Source organism: Meriones unguiculatus, chromosome 16 (genome assembly GCF_030254825.1).
Source record: "Meriones unguiculatus strain TT.TT164.6M chromosome 16, Bangor_MerUng_6.1, whole genome shotgun sequence".
Lineage (NCBI taxonomy): Eukaryota > Metazoa > Chordata > Mammalia > Rodentia > Muridae > Meriones > Meriones unguiculatus.
Window position 1 is genome coordinate 18,507,658 of NC_083363.1, and position 14,374 is coordinate 18,522,031.

General features: G+C 36.8%; 1 protein-coding gene across 7 annotated transcripts in view; it reads right to left on the reverse strand.

Moving 5' to 3' along the window:
• The window catches only part of Jmjd1c (jumonji domain containing 1C), a 154,614-nt gene that overhangs the window by 16,338 nt on the left and 123,902 nt on the right, over window positions 1–14,374 (reverse strand). For all 7 annotated transcript variants that reach the window (XR_009586749.1, XM_021635256.2, XM_021635257.2 and 4 more), the window contains 8 exons: window positions 10,605–10,806; window positions 8,608–8,822; window positions 7,600–7,752; window positions 3,910–3,999; window positions 3,160–3,287; window positions 2,637–2,847; window positions 1,941–2,155; window positions 1,012–1,290 (listed from right to left, as the gene is read on the reverse strand). Coding sequence is in view for 6 of the 7 variants with exons in the window: in XM_021635256.2 (XP_021490931.1) it covers window positions 1,012–1,290; window positions 1,941–2,155; window positions 2,637–2,847; window positions 3,160–3,287; window positions 3,910–3,999; window positions 7,600–7,752; window positions 8,608–8,822; window positions 10,605–10,806 (1,493 nt within the window). In the remaining variant the exon portion in view is untranslated. The remainder of the gene's footprint in view (window positions 1–1,011; window positions 1,291–1,940; window positions 2,156–2,636; window positions 2,848–3,159; window positions 3,288–3,909; window positions 4,000–7,599; window positions 7,753–8,607; window positions 8,823–10,604; window positions 10,807–14,374) is intronic.

Here is a 14,374-nt window from a genome sequence, read left to right on the forward strand (position 1 = left end):
TACTAAGTTTTATGTCCTTAATTACTCAGTATTTAATAACTGTATAGCATCGCTGGGGAAGTGGTTTTGCAGTTAAAGTGCTTATAGCCAAGCCTGATGCTCTGAGCTCAATCCCTAAAACCCACAAGGTGGAAGGAGAGAACTGACTCCCAAAAGTTGTTCTCTGAAATGGACATACACTAATGTATGCAGCATACATAAACACACAAATAATACAAACATATAATACATGAACGTAAAAAAAAGTGTAGCGATGTGTTTCAAAGAGAAAAAAACATTAAGCAATTCTATGAGGCAGGTAATTAAGTCTGTTCATAATTTTTATATTAATGCAGGTACTTGATAATTGAAGGGCGTTAAGTTAGGCTCCGATCATATGGAAAACCAATTTCTTCTGGGGAGAAGAAAATAGTAAAACTCTGTATTTAGGATGTGATGAATTGAGGGCTGAGTGTGGTGGCACACGCCTTTTATCCCAGCACTCGGGAGGCATAGGCAGGTGGATTTCTGCGGGTTCAAGGCCAGCCTTGACTACAAAGTGAGGCTCAGGACAGCCAAAGCTACAAGACACAACTTGGTCTCAAAATCTAAAACTAAAAGACCGACCTGATGTGGCCAGGATGTGCACATAGCAGAAAGCACAAACGTCAGCACTGTACAGACCTTGGGTTTTATTCCATGCCGATTAAAGGTCAAAGAGCAAAACAAAACAAACTATTTTTAAAACATTTTCATCAATTAATGACAATTACTTTTAATATTAACATACTAATAAAAGACCTAAAACACAAATCGAAAGAACTAATTTGTAAATATATTACTCATACATGTCTACTCATTAACTAAAACTTCCTTGTAAAATTTTGGATATCTGGACAAAAACAGAAGTCCATAAATAATAATTTTGGTGATCTGATATTTTTTGGGGAGTCCTTCCTCTGGGGAAAGTAAGTTTTCTATTTCCTCCCCTCAGGTCGATGGAGCATGTGTTGATCAGGGTGGCATGCTTACCTGACCCTGTTTCCAGGGCTCTTTGAAAAGCTTCCAGTTATTACTATTCCTGGAATCATGAAGCCATAAAATGTGCTGGTCACATATCCAAGAATGTGGTATATCACTGTACAACTTATTGCTTTCATTCATGGCAGATTTTCGGCTTTCTTTAGGTTCTTCATTAGGCTCTGATTTTACATTTATCTTGGAGGTTTTATTTGGTGGAATTTTGTTTTCAACAACTGAAGCAATGATGTCATCAAGAATGTTAGGCACAGTCCGTCCACTTTTGCCACTCTATTAAGAAAAACCAAACAACTTCTGAAAACAATGAGGAGCCTAGTTTAGTGATACAAGAAACTACCAGCTCTGAGGAATTCAGGAACACAGGCATCTTACTTTACACAATGGTGTGGGCCTCAGGCAGAGGGTGCAGGGATAAGATCCTTCGTGGACTTTAAAATCAACTATAGCATATTATCTCCTTGGACCACAAACGTAGACTTAGTCTACGTTTCCTTCTTTCTTTTTTCGTAAGTAATTTAAAAAACTTGTTTTGCAAACACTTTAAGGACATTGCCATATAGTTCTGCTTCCCCCCTCCCCCGCACCCCCTCCCCCAATCCATATACAACATTCAGGTTGTGGAAAGTTATCTTAGTGATCTCCTGCACTCAAAGATCCTTCTCCAATATTCCATCTGAAAAAATAAGGAAAACTCCAACTTTGAAGAAAGTTAGAATTGAAATAAGAACAGGCCTAAGAATTTAGCATTTCATCTGCCTTTGATTTATTAGAAGCATAGCTATTAGAAGTATCAATCTTTACAAGTTTGAGGGCTAAAATTTAAAAGCAGCGGATGGAGGTTTTTTTACCTAGCTACATGGTAGGGTACTTGCACAGCATGTGCAAAATAAACAAACAAGCAAAAGCTGGCCAGCACTGACCGGAGCTCCCATTGAATACACTGGTGCAAAGGCGATGCCGGCATCCGTGGAGCCCACGCGAAGTTTGCCAGCTGTCGTGGTCAACAGATCACGGAGGGTTGAACCCTGTTCATTGTTCTGGCATGATGGAGGTGATGCACTGCCATTTGGAGAATCAGAGGCATCTTGTTCTCCATCTTCTTTAATTTCCTTTTCAAGAGCACATTCTTTGTTTTCTGAAATACAATTTAACAAAAATTTAGCACACATTTCATAGTATAGAAATAACAAATTCTCCGCATTTTATAATGAAGAAGAAAAATATGCTGTAGCACTGACTCATTTATCTGACCACAAACTAGATGGGTTAAATCCCTTAAAGCAGACTAACTTAGGATGAAAAGGTCTTTCTCAGTACCTCAGACTTGTAGCTGAGTTTCTACTTGTTAATAAAAATAGTCAAACACTAGCAGAAAGTATCGTTCATTTACAAATACAGTGCTCTAGTGCTTTTGCAAACTCCATTCATAAATGATTATGTGCCGAATTTTGATCTTTTAATCTTGGGGAGGGCTATCTGCTAGCATAAGAGGACAAACACTCCATTAATCCTACAATGTAAGTGAATACAGTACCGCAGCAAATTATTTACAAGTCACATGCCGTACACTGGTGACTAAACTGCAGCCTTTAATACAAACCTGAGTGGTTAGTTACCTTGTTTTTCCTCTCTGGCTTTTTGCTCGGCAAGATCAGCAAGCCAGTGCAGGGGGGACTGAGACTCTGGAGGTGTCAACCTGCTGTCTGTGCTCGCACTTCCAGGGCTACTACTGCCATTACTCTGAGATTTCTGGGGGGTGTTCTGCTGCTGAGACTCAGGTATGCACAGAGAAGTTTTATTACTGTGATTAAGAACATTCTGTAGAACCTACAGGGTAAGTAAGATGGTTCAGTTGTTAACACTATTTCCTCAATTATTCAGAGTGAAAAGCAGTCGTCGTGAGAAATTCACACACGTAAACACAAACCTAGAGTACAGCTTTTTTTCTCTTAAGATAGGCCCACAGGATATCCCAGGCTAGCCTAGAACCTGAATTCACAGCAATCTGGCCACACCTTCCTAGATGTAGTGATTAAAAACATCCCCACCATGCCTGGCTATTAACTGAGCTTCACTCAAACACCCAAAGCTGGGTCATGTAGCTGTCTGTTGTATGTGAACAGGGATGTTTCTACTTACTTGAGAAACACCATTCATTGTAGGAAAATTTCCAACTTGTAAATTCTGTTTGTTAGTACAATGGCAATGGGATTTAATACCATATTTTTCCCTAAGAATGTGCATGGCATCAAGAAGATCTGTCAACACTGTAAAAAAAAAACAAAAATGAGCAAACAAACAAACATCAGTTAGTAAAGAGCGCCCTGGTTGTTAGGAGCACACTCTTCTGTGTTTAAGAGCTGGCGAGCAGCAGAGTGAGTGTAACTCTGATTCTGATTTCTCACCAATACTCAGTACTATTACAGATATCTAGATAGTATAGAACTACCATCGACAAAAGTTTATTCATTTTCTTATTGTCTAATTATTAAGAAGATATCAGTATGCTCAAAACTTTTAGGAAGCCTCAGTACAACCCAAACTTTATCATTATTGAATTTTCCACTCTCAGTTTCTGTGTAAGTTTTCTTCACTGAGTCTGGGAAGAAAGACGTTTTCGTCTCTATTATTTTGAACAAGACAACTAATCTTAATTAAACCATACTTCTCCGTTCTGTTACATACTTGTGTGTGGTAGTGGGGTGAGATGACAGCCAAATACCTGCTATGTATGAGACCAAGGCTTCCTTTAACATCCAGCAACCCCAGCCTCTCAAAGGCCGAGGTTACAGGAAATCACCAGTATACCCAGGAAACACACCTGCAGGTGCTCTTCCCATCTACAGCACACAGGGCCTATAATACACAGCAAAACAAACTCAGACTTACCAGAACCAGGGATAATTTGAGTTGGCATTAAATGTTTATGATCATGAGGCTGTCCTTTCACACACTTCATCCAAGCATACAACTCTTTATCTGTTAAAACAATATACTTTGTTTCAAGTTAAAAAGTTTTTAAGTGTAAAAGTGACAGGTGTATAGTTACAAAAAATTCCAATGGAAGTCTTCCATTTTGTTTTTTCTCTATTTGTAAAGTCAGAAAAGACATCTACCACCCGGTGAATCTTGATAGAAACCCTGATTGAGACAGAAAAACGTGTGTGTGTGTGTGTGTGTGTGTGTGAGAGAGAGAGAGATATAACACTTTCTCAAACTAGGCCTCCTGGTGTAGTTGTAGTATGAGGAAGAGCATGGGACACGCCATATGCCTCAAAAAACTTTATTAACTTACTGACACAGGCATCTACTTATGACGTGGCTCAAAGAGCTTCAGAACTAAACCCACAAAGCTCAAGCAATTCAGCAAGAATTCCAGAATGGGTTACTGAGAATCCTAGGTAAAAAAAAAAAAAAAATGAAATAGCTTAATAAATAAACTAACAAATGTTATTTTCAGAAGCTTTCCTTCATAAAGTCTGAAGTATTTACACTGCAATCACTTAGGCTGATTAGCACTATGGAACATAGAAATTGAACCTAGCCTCTGTGAATTTTATAAAAGCATTTAATGAAAAGTCAAATATACACAAGAAGGCACATGTACTCAAAACACGGGTTACATATTTGCAAGACCGATATGGTCTCTATCAAGCTATATAGTTCCCAAATGGACAGTACTATGGAAGGTAACAGCAACACTATCTGTGTTTATTATAAATATTCCACCATGTTTAAAAAGGGGGAAAAAACCTTCATGGAGGAAAAAAGATGGGGGAGAGCACACACTATAGTAATATAAAATTTGTTTTTGAAATGTGACAAAGGGAAAACAAAAGCCCTATGAAAGTAGAAAAAAATGAAATACTCATACATAATAATTTTTTGCTAAAATGCATCTATTTTTCTCAAAAATGTCAAAATTCATTTTAATGGTTAATAAAAAGATTCTATGGATTAAACAGGGCCTCATATGTGCCTTACCTCTCAGCTACACCCTCAGGCCCTAAGAAGTTATTTGAATTCTAAGATGAATTTCTTCACATGGTTACACCATTTTACTCACACTTTACTTCATATCCCAGGAAAACATAGCCATAGATTTTCCGAAATGCTTTTACATACATAAGAAAAGTGTTGAGAAGTGAGCTAATTTTACCAATGAAAAAACACTGATGACTAAACCATGGCTGTTTTCCTAACACACAAGTCTGCAAAAGACACTAGAGTAACAAAGCACATAATCTGTCCATGATGCTGTAATCCCTTTCACGTCACCCTAACTCATAACTAGACATCACTATTGGATACTTCCTAAATAGCTTTATGTAAATGTTTTTAAAATGAAAACTTGCTATGCAACCCTGGCTGAAATTGATCCTGAGGCAAACTAGCTCAGTTTCCAGAACATGTACCATCCCAGCTGTCTAACTGTATTCTTCTTTTCAGTGGTGGTGACTGAACCTACAGCTCTGTACATGTTGTTAGGCAAGTGTTCTACCACTAATCTTACATACTAAGCTTGTGAATAGCCTTCAATACTTTTAATGCACTTAGAAACTTCCTTCAAAAACTATATTACCAAGTGAGAGAATACTATTTTATGCCAAAAATTATACATAATAGTTTCAAAGTCTGTAATAGAAAGATTAATTATTCATGCTCTAAGATCTACAGTAGAGCTGGGTGTGATGGCACATGTCTTTAATCCCAGCACTTATGAGGCAGAGACAAGAAAATCCCTGATTTCGAAGTTGGTTTACAAAGCAAGTTCTGGGACAGCCAAGGCTACACAGAGAAACCCCGTCTTAAAAAAAAAAAAAGATTAAAGTGGATGCTGACCAGTACTCCACTGTGTAAATGTGCCACAATTTCTCTATCTATTCTTCAGTTGAGGGACATCTAGGTTGTTTTCAGATTCTGGCTATTATGAATAAAGCTGCTAAATGTCCTTGTTGCATGGTGGAAAATAATTCAGGTGTATGCCCAGAAGAGTTATAAGCGGGGTCTTGAGGTAAAGATATTCCCAGTTTTCTGAGAAGCTCCAGATTTATTTTCAAAGTGTTCTACAAGCTTACACTCCTCAGCAATGGAGGAGTATTTCCCTTTCTCCACATCCTCGACAGCATGTGCTATCTCTTGAGATTTTGATCTTAGCCATTCTGACAAGTGTGAAATAGAATCTTGGAGTGATTTGATTTGTGTTTCCCTGATGACTAAGGAAGCTAAGCATTTCAAGTGCTTCTCGAGCCTCTTAGAGAGGACAGCTATGCTAAACTCCTCTATGCAGGCATAGCAGAATATTGTTAATAATGTCAGGGGTTGGCTCTCTTTCATGGGGTGAGTCTCAGGTTGGCTCAGGCATTGGTTGGACATCCCCTCAATCTCTGCTCTATCTTTATTCCTGTACATCTTGTAGGCAGGATAAATTTTGGGTTGAAGTTTTTGTGTGTGGGTTGATGTTACCCTCCCTCCACTAGGAGTCCTATTTAGTTAGAGGGTGTCCTCTTCAGTCTCCATACCTATTGAGCCATTTTCCCAGGAATTGAAGTTTTATGTAAGTAGTCTAATTCCTTTGCATAAGGGCATAACATTCTTTTATGGTCCTCTTAATTTTGTGAAGTTGATAGTGTTTTTCCTTCTTTCCTCCTTAACTTTGGTAAATGTGTGGCTTCTTTTTTATTTGTTAGTGTAATGCACATTTTATAAACTGGTAAATCTTTTTAAAAGCTCACTTTTGGTTCTGTTGACTATTGCTTTTCTGCTTATGATTTTATTAAGCTCCACTGTACTCATAGTTGTATTGCTTATTCATCTCTCTCTTAGCTATGAAATAAAGTCTTAGGCTACTGATTTAGGCTTGCGACACAGTCACTAAAGCCATGCATTTTTCTTCCTATGCTGTCTTTCTGCATCTGATAAATTTTGATGTTGTGCTTTTACTTTCTTTCAGCTGAAAACCTTTAACTTTTTTCTGTGTATTTTCACTTTGACCTATGTTGTTTTTAGAAGTGTGTTTCTTCATGTCTAACTATTCCTTGAATCTATTCTTCTCTTAGTTTCCTCTTTTTGTTGTGGTAAAAAAACACTGTATAATCATAATGTGTTTAAGTTTGCTAAGACTTGTTTTGTGGCTCAGCATACATCTCTGAAGAATGCTCCTTCTGTACCCAATAAAGTTGGTGATCTTGTAAAAAAACAAAACCAAAAAGAACTATGTGAAAAATGCTACTAATGGCAGTATATTCTGAAAATTTTCTTTAAATATTATAGACTGCTATGTAGAAGTATTCAATTGTGACTTAATGTTGAATTAAAAGACTCTGAAGGAAAGCAGAAACTGGAGTCTGAAACTAAGAAGGCCTTAGCTAAATTTGACTTTGATGACTGAAGAAATTCTGCCTCAGAGTAGATCTCCCAGGGGTGGGGTGGGGTGGAGAGTACAGCTTCAGCTTAAATACAGACTCTAATAAAGCGCGCTGCTTCCTGTGCTGTACTCAATGCAACATACCCACAAGGAGGGAAGGACATAAACAATTCAGAGCATATCCACTTGATCTTATTAAGCTATGTGCCAACCTCTAGAACTCTTTCTCTCCTTGGCCTTGTAACAATCCAAGCAAGCCACGAATCCACACTTGCGGCAGACCCAGTGGACATTAAACAGTGTCGCTTCACATGCATCACACATCTCCCGGACGCCTCGTACTGCTCTTTTCCAGGCAATTTTGGCTGAAATACAGCAAAAATAAATATATGGCAATCAATCAAAAATGTCTACAACTATCTTAACATAAGAACAGGAGCATGTCCTCATTTTTCTACAACAGCTTCTCAATATGCAACTGACATATTCTCAGGTTGGCCATGAGCTAACTGTCCTCCTGCCTCCACTGCCTTGATTGTAGAGCTCACACTTGCAAAGCAGACTTCTTGATAATGAGCATATTTCTTTAGAAGACTCAGAAAGAGCCTCTCCTATTAGTTAGCAAGCAGTCACAGCCCTCTCTTCAGATATTTTAGAAATAGTGAGAAATAAAATATGTCTAACTATTGCCAAGGATACTTTGGCAAACAAACCACTAATGTTAAGGAAGAAAACACTGACAGCATATGCCACACTAGTGCAAGATGCTAAGTGAATTACATTCAAATAAACCTAATCAATGAAATTACTTGGTAAACAAATACATTAACTAGTTCACTTTTAGGCCTGATATCCAAAGACATGATCTGCAAAAGGTCACATAGTTAAACAAGAAGTCTAGATTGAAATATGAAAAAACTGTGATGGATTATGTTCATGTGTGTGTATGGATATAAATAAAATACCATATTGTAAAACTTTCATGCAAAGATATTTATCAGAATAGTTTATGTGGTGGAATTATGAAAATATTGAGATTTCATGAATAATCAATTCAATTTAAAAAAGAAACATTTGTACCTCAAGTCCGTAGGAGGGTGCACTACTACAGGTAAAATATCAATGAAACTAGGTGAGGTGAGGGACTTACAATTAAATGCAACACAGAGAGGGCTCTTGGAATGAATTTTGTAGAGTGAATGTTATATTAACTTCCTTACCATCCTTTTTCACCCAGGACAAAGCTGTTTTTTCAGATGTTACTAACTGACAGAATTTATCACCTATTATATCCAAGATATATTTAGAGGTTTCAACATCTATTTCATCATCTTCATAATTTTCATGTGTCCATAAACTCATGGCTTCATCATCATATTGGTCAGGAGAAGAGAAACCATCTATCCTGACCACTCCATTCTTACTAAAGGACAATCTGAAACATTAAAACATAAATCATTAGATATTAAGATTAGAATTAACTTTTATGCCAACATTATAAACAGGTTGTAATTTAAAACTACAGAATACTTTTCCACACACAATTAAGTGATTAATCAATTTACATGCTTCAGGCATTATCTAGTGACAGTGATAAGCAGTACTGATGTTAGGTTATTTTAAGAACTAAGGGTTGGGATCTAAAGCTCACCAGTATAGCAATTACGCAGCATATACAAGGCCTTGACTACTGACCTAAAATAGTGCAAAACCAACTATCTATTTTGAGTAACTATAATCGACTGTTAACTATCAGAAAGACTGTCTAAGTATCAATGTCTGCTCAATGTTAAGGCAATTTTTGCTTCTCCTTACCCCAGCCACCCAATGTAACCCAGCTGAGCCTTCAAATAGCACCAATTCTCCAGTGCAATCTTCCTAAGTTCTGGAATCAGAAGCAGGTACCACCATGTTTGACATGTTATTTTATAACTAGCCTTCCTTACTCAAAAATTGATAGTTTTAAAATGTCTTTACTCATAGGATTTCTAGTTTCATAATAGTGACCATCTTTTTACTTTGGTGCGTTGTTTAGTTTTTGAGACAGGATATGAGAATAGACTAGGGTGGTTTCAAACTTGCTATAAAGCTGACAATGACCTGCAACTTCTAATACCCCCTTTTTCCTTCTCTTTTAAAACGAAGATATTGATAAGCAGCACTGATTTTAGGTTATTTCAATCTCCTTCAATCAGTTTTGTTGTCTTCATCAGAACATTTCTGCTACTCAAACCCGAGGTTTTCTCATTCTCTCAAAACTATGTACTCCCTGGATTGCTTTGAAATTTCTTCCACACTTTGCATGAGTACCAGTGTCTGAAACTCAGGAGCCTGCCTTGCCTTCTGGGGACTGTTGGCCCTCTCGTCTGAAGTAACAAATACTGATACTTTTGTTTGTATTTTGAGACAGGCTTTCTCCAGGCTTGCCTCAAACTCGGGAGACCAGCTGCTCTGGGACATGTGCTGAACTCAGTAGCTGTGTGCACCGTGCACCGTGTCTCTTTAACCTTCATCAAGTTCCCATACATTTTCAACTGACACTGCTTAGCTGTGATCCTTTTTCAGGTCATAAACTTCACAGAAGCACCAAAGACCAAAGAGGGTGTTTCAAGAATAAACATAACAGATTCCAGAAAGCACAACGTCAACTACCTTGCACTGGTGGGTTACCTAGACTTTTTACTTTTTACAAGTCTATTAATAGGTTTGTAGATTTACAGTTCTTAGCAATATTTATGTTAAATTAATAGGTTAATACCTATGCATTACTTTTATATTTTACTACAAAACTTGTAAACTATAACATGACACATTAGCTACAATTTTAAGTTTGATCATTCCTATGTTTTACAGCCAAAGCTGGATTCAGAGACATTGTTTACTTAATTAATATGGTAAACTGTTTTAGGAAAAGTATATACAGTTTAAAGAAGTTTTAATTTTTTTTAAATACATTTTTAGGAGGAATAATGTTAACATTTTCTGATAGATGAAGAATGCAATATTTCAGAATGAAGATCCGGGAACATGAGTAACTGAGTAATAAAGTGAAAAGGCTGCTTATCAGCAGCTGTCACAGCACAGCATGAGTTAGGACTCTTTGGACAATGACAGAACAAAGACATACTCCAAGATCAGCAAAGGGGCCTCTTAGAACACTAGTACAAGCTCCAACACACAATAAGCCTACCCTGCCACTTCCTGTATTATGACTTACCTTCTAAAGTAGTAAAATCTACAAAATACGGGTGAGTGAGTTGATTCTTCACCTTTTTTACTTCGAATAAGTCTACACTCTCGGCACTTTTGTAAGTTGGGCCCTATCTCACAGCAAGAGTCATCCTGCAAAAAAGATTCTCCAGTTTGCTTCAGCTTCTTGACTTTACGCCAATCTTTCAACACTGAACGAGGAATGCCAGCTGTAAAATTAGAAGAAAATTATTAGCAGGGTTATAAAATTCTAGTTGATCAGGCTAAATTCCAAGTACATAATGGACACCTGCTTTGTTTACCTGCTCACCCATTCTAAACAAAGAGGAAAGAAAAACAGTAAATCCTCTGTTGAAAAGAAATCTTTAAACATTGCATATTCACACGACCTATAATACATGAGACTCATTCACCCTATGTACACATTTAGCTTTAAATAAACTTGTAGGCAGGTATGGAGTCAGGTATGGAGTCATATGCCTTTAATTCCAGCAGTTGGGAAGCAGAAGGATGAACATTTCAAGGCCAGCCTGGGATATCTACTGAAGCTTTCAAAATCTACTGCCATCACAAAAATAAATAAATAAATAAATAAATAACAATTGCCCTCTTCTGCTTATGGCAAGAATATCATATATGACCTCAACATACTGATGGAACAATTATCTTTTATAAAAATAAAAGGATTTCGAAGACAGGGAAAAAGGCCTACAGTATTAACTGAGATTTTTTTTTCATTGAAGGAAATAATAGAAAAAGCAATCAAACTGCTTCTGGTTAGGAATGTTTGTAAAGCCCGGGTGTGAAGGCAATTTTCAGTCTTTGCAAACAGTGAGAACCCTTCGCAAACACGTAAGAGAAAACTAAACTGCACAGATGCGGCCCGTGGCAGGTTAGTCTCCAAATGGGCTCCCTAGTAAGGGGAACAGGGACCATCTCTTGACACAAACTCAGTGGCTGGCTCTTTGCTCACCGCCCCAGGGGTGGGGGGACGGCCATAACAGGCCATAGAGGAAGACCATGAAAGACAATCCTGATGAGCCTGGATAGGCTAGGGTCAGATGGAAGGGGAGGAGGTCCTCACCTATCAGTGGACTGGGGAAGAGGCATGGGAAGAGTTGAGGGAGGGAAAGAGGTCAGGTTTGGGAGGGGATGCACATGGGGGCTACAGCTGGGATACAAAGTGAATAAATTGAAATAAATAAAAAGTTAAATTTAAAAAAAAGAGAAACTAAACAACCCCTCAACTAGACTATAGTCTAAATTTGTAGGCAAAAAGATAAATTTATTTACCATACTCTCTGTCAGAAATGACAAACGAGTACATGGCCACTAGCTAAGTAATCAGTAATCTAAATAGGAGCAACCTGTACACCAGGATAATCCATGAGATACACACGTGACTGTAATTCTACCTATAAGTATCTAAAAGATATTGTTTAAGAAAAAGCTTTGTTGCTATATTTGTATGCCCTGTCTTTACTATCCTATCTACCCATAGACATTTGCAGTATAGGCCACTATTTGTAACTGAAGAATAAATATTTCCGACACTTGTTTCCAATCTATTTCAACTGTACCAAAGGCACACACATCTATTCTTTTGAAGCCAAGTATTTCTTGAAAAAATTTAGAGCACAGTTCTGACTAATACCTACTTATTGATAGTGTAAAAAGTGTTATTACAAAAACAAAAACCGAACAACAAAGAATGCAACCCAGTCTCCCATAAGTATTTAAAGCTGGATTTAAGTGCAAAGTTCTTTTTAAGACTGCTGCCTGCTTCTTTACACTCATGTTTCCATCTATTTTAGTCTTTATCTTGGGGCAAGAAGCCATTTGACTTAACTCAGTACACATATAACCTCATGGACACAGCACATGAGAGTAATGGCATAAAGACTGGTATAAAGAGGTTTCCATGGCTGCAAAGATGGCTCTCCAATTAAGAACACTGGCAGTTTCTCCAGAGAACCAAGGATCAATCTCCAGTGCACACAGCTTCAATTCCAGTTCCAGGGATTTTAATGGTATTTTCTGCCCTCCATGGGGACCAGACACACACATAGTGCACAATTATTTAAACAGGAAAACACCCATACACATAAAATAAAGATAAATTTAAAAGATATTTTTCCTCCAACATATAAGAGATATCTTTCCTATGGACTTTAGAGTAAACTAAATACAATCTGTTTCTATTTTTTTTTTAAAGTAGGAATTAACTTTAACCAATATACTTTTAACACCAGATGAGAACAGTTTAGAATGTGAAACTCCGTAACAGTGATTGTAAAAATTTAAACAGTATCATAAATTTTTAAAAAGGCAATTCAAAGAAATTCTTAAGTATATGATACTAAAACAGTCACTTCTGAGTGAATGAATTACAAAGTAATTTATTGAAGGGCTTTTTATACTGTAATTCTTCTAAACTAGGCCAAAAACAATGATACTAAACTTCTTTTAGAAACTTAACAATAGTATGTGCTTTAAGTAAGGCATCATCCTTTCATTCTAAATGTCTAATTTATTGACAATTTATCTAAAATATGGAAATCTGAGATTAAAACACTGCTAACAAAAACTATCTAACATACTTTCTTTATATGGTTAGAACTTTTGAGATCTAGGTGTTCGTTGACAAATTCACAAACTGCTGTCCTAGTAAAGAAAACTCAGAAGGAGAAAGAGACACATAAATATAAGCTAACCTTTGATTTCTCAGATACCACCACCATAACTGTACTTTGGGATATAGGAAATAAAACGGATTGTAGATGAATCAATGGTGTACAGACCAATAAATATACTGTAAATATACTAAAGTCTGTTCACAATTTCAGCTCATAAAGTAAATTTATATAAAAATTATTTGGGAAAAGCAGCCAATTTTTAATTAAAACAAAAGCAGAAGACAAGAAAATATGCCAAACCAACTAAATAAAACAAAAATCTACTGTAGCTTCCTACAGGATGTACTAAAAATATTCTATATGTGTATGAGTATATATAGAATATATTATTAATTATAGTTACATTTCAGTTATAGTCAAGCTAATTATAATTAAAAGTATACATGTATGATATTATACATAATCATATGAAATTTTGTAACATGCAAACACAACTCATTCTTTAAGCTGACCAAGAAAAAGGAGTACTATTATTGAATTATGATTGATGCCCGACCCTCTTTGCTTTGACTGTACTTGTCCTGCAGTCTTTCAGTATCTGTCTCAGGCTAAGTGTGCCCTTTTCTGTAATTTCTGTCTTTCTCTACTTCCCACACTGGTACATGGGAAAATCTCTCTTTGAAAAGGCACAAATAAGAGGCTTCAAGCAATCAACACTTATGGCAGTACTGCTTGAGATCCACGCTATCACACATTGTATGTTCGTAAACAATGACACAGACATAGTAAAAGTATTAAGTGCTGTCTACATTACGCAAAAAAACCTACAAAGAAATAAGCAAACTGAGAAAAATTACTTTGACATACAGAAATATTTTATGATGACTAATTACTACTGGTGAGAATCCCTTACTTTGTCCAACTGTAGCCATGAAGAAAAATCGAATCGGCCAGTTTTGAGGTGTTTGTTTATTGGGAAAGTGTTTTAGCTGGAAGAAACACAGACATCATGTTTCTATCTTTTATCTTCTATCCACTGTTACCAAGGGGAAATTCCATGTGCTTAGAACTTTGTTATGTGGTAAGGATGAGATCAGACCACATTCATACTACTAAGCACTGTACCACCGGTTAAGTAGAA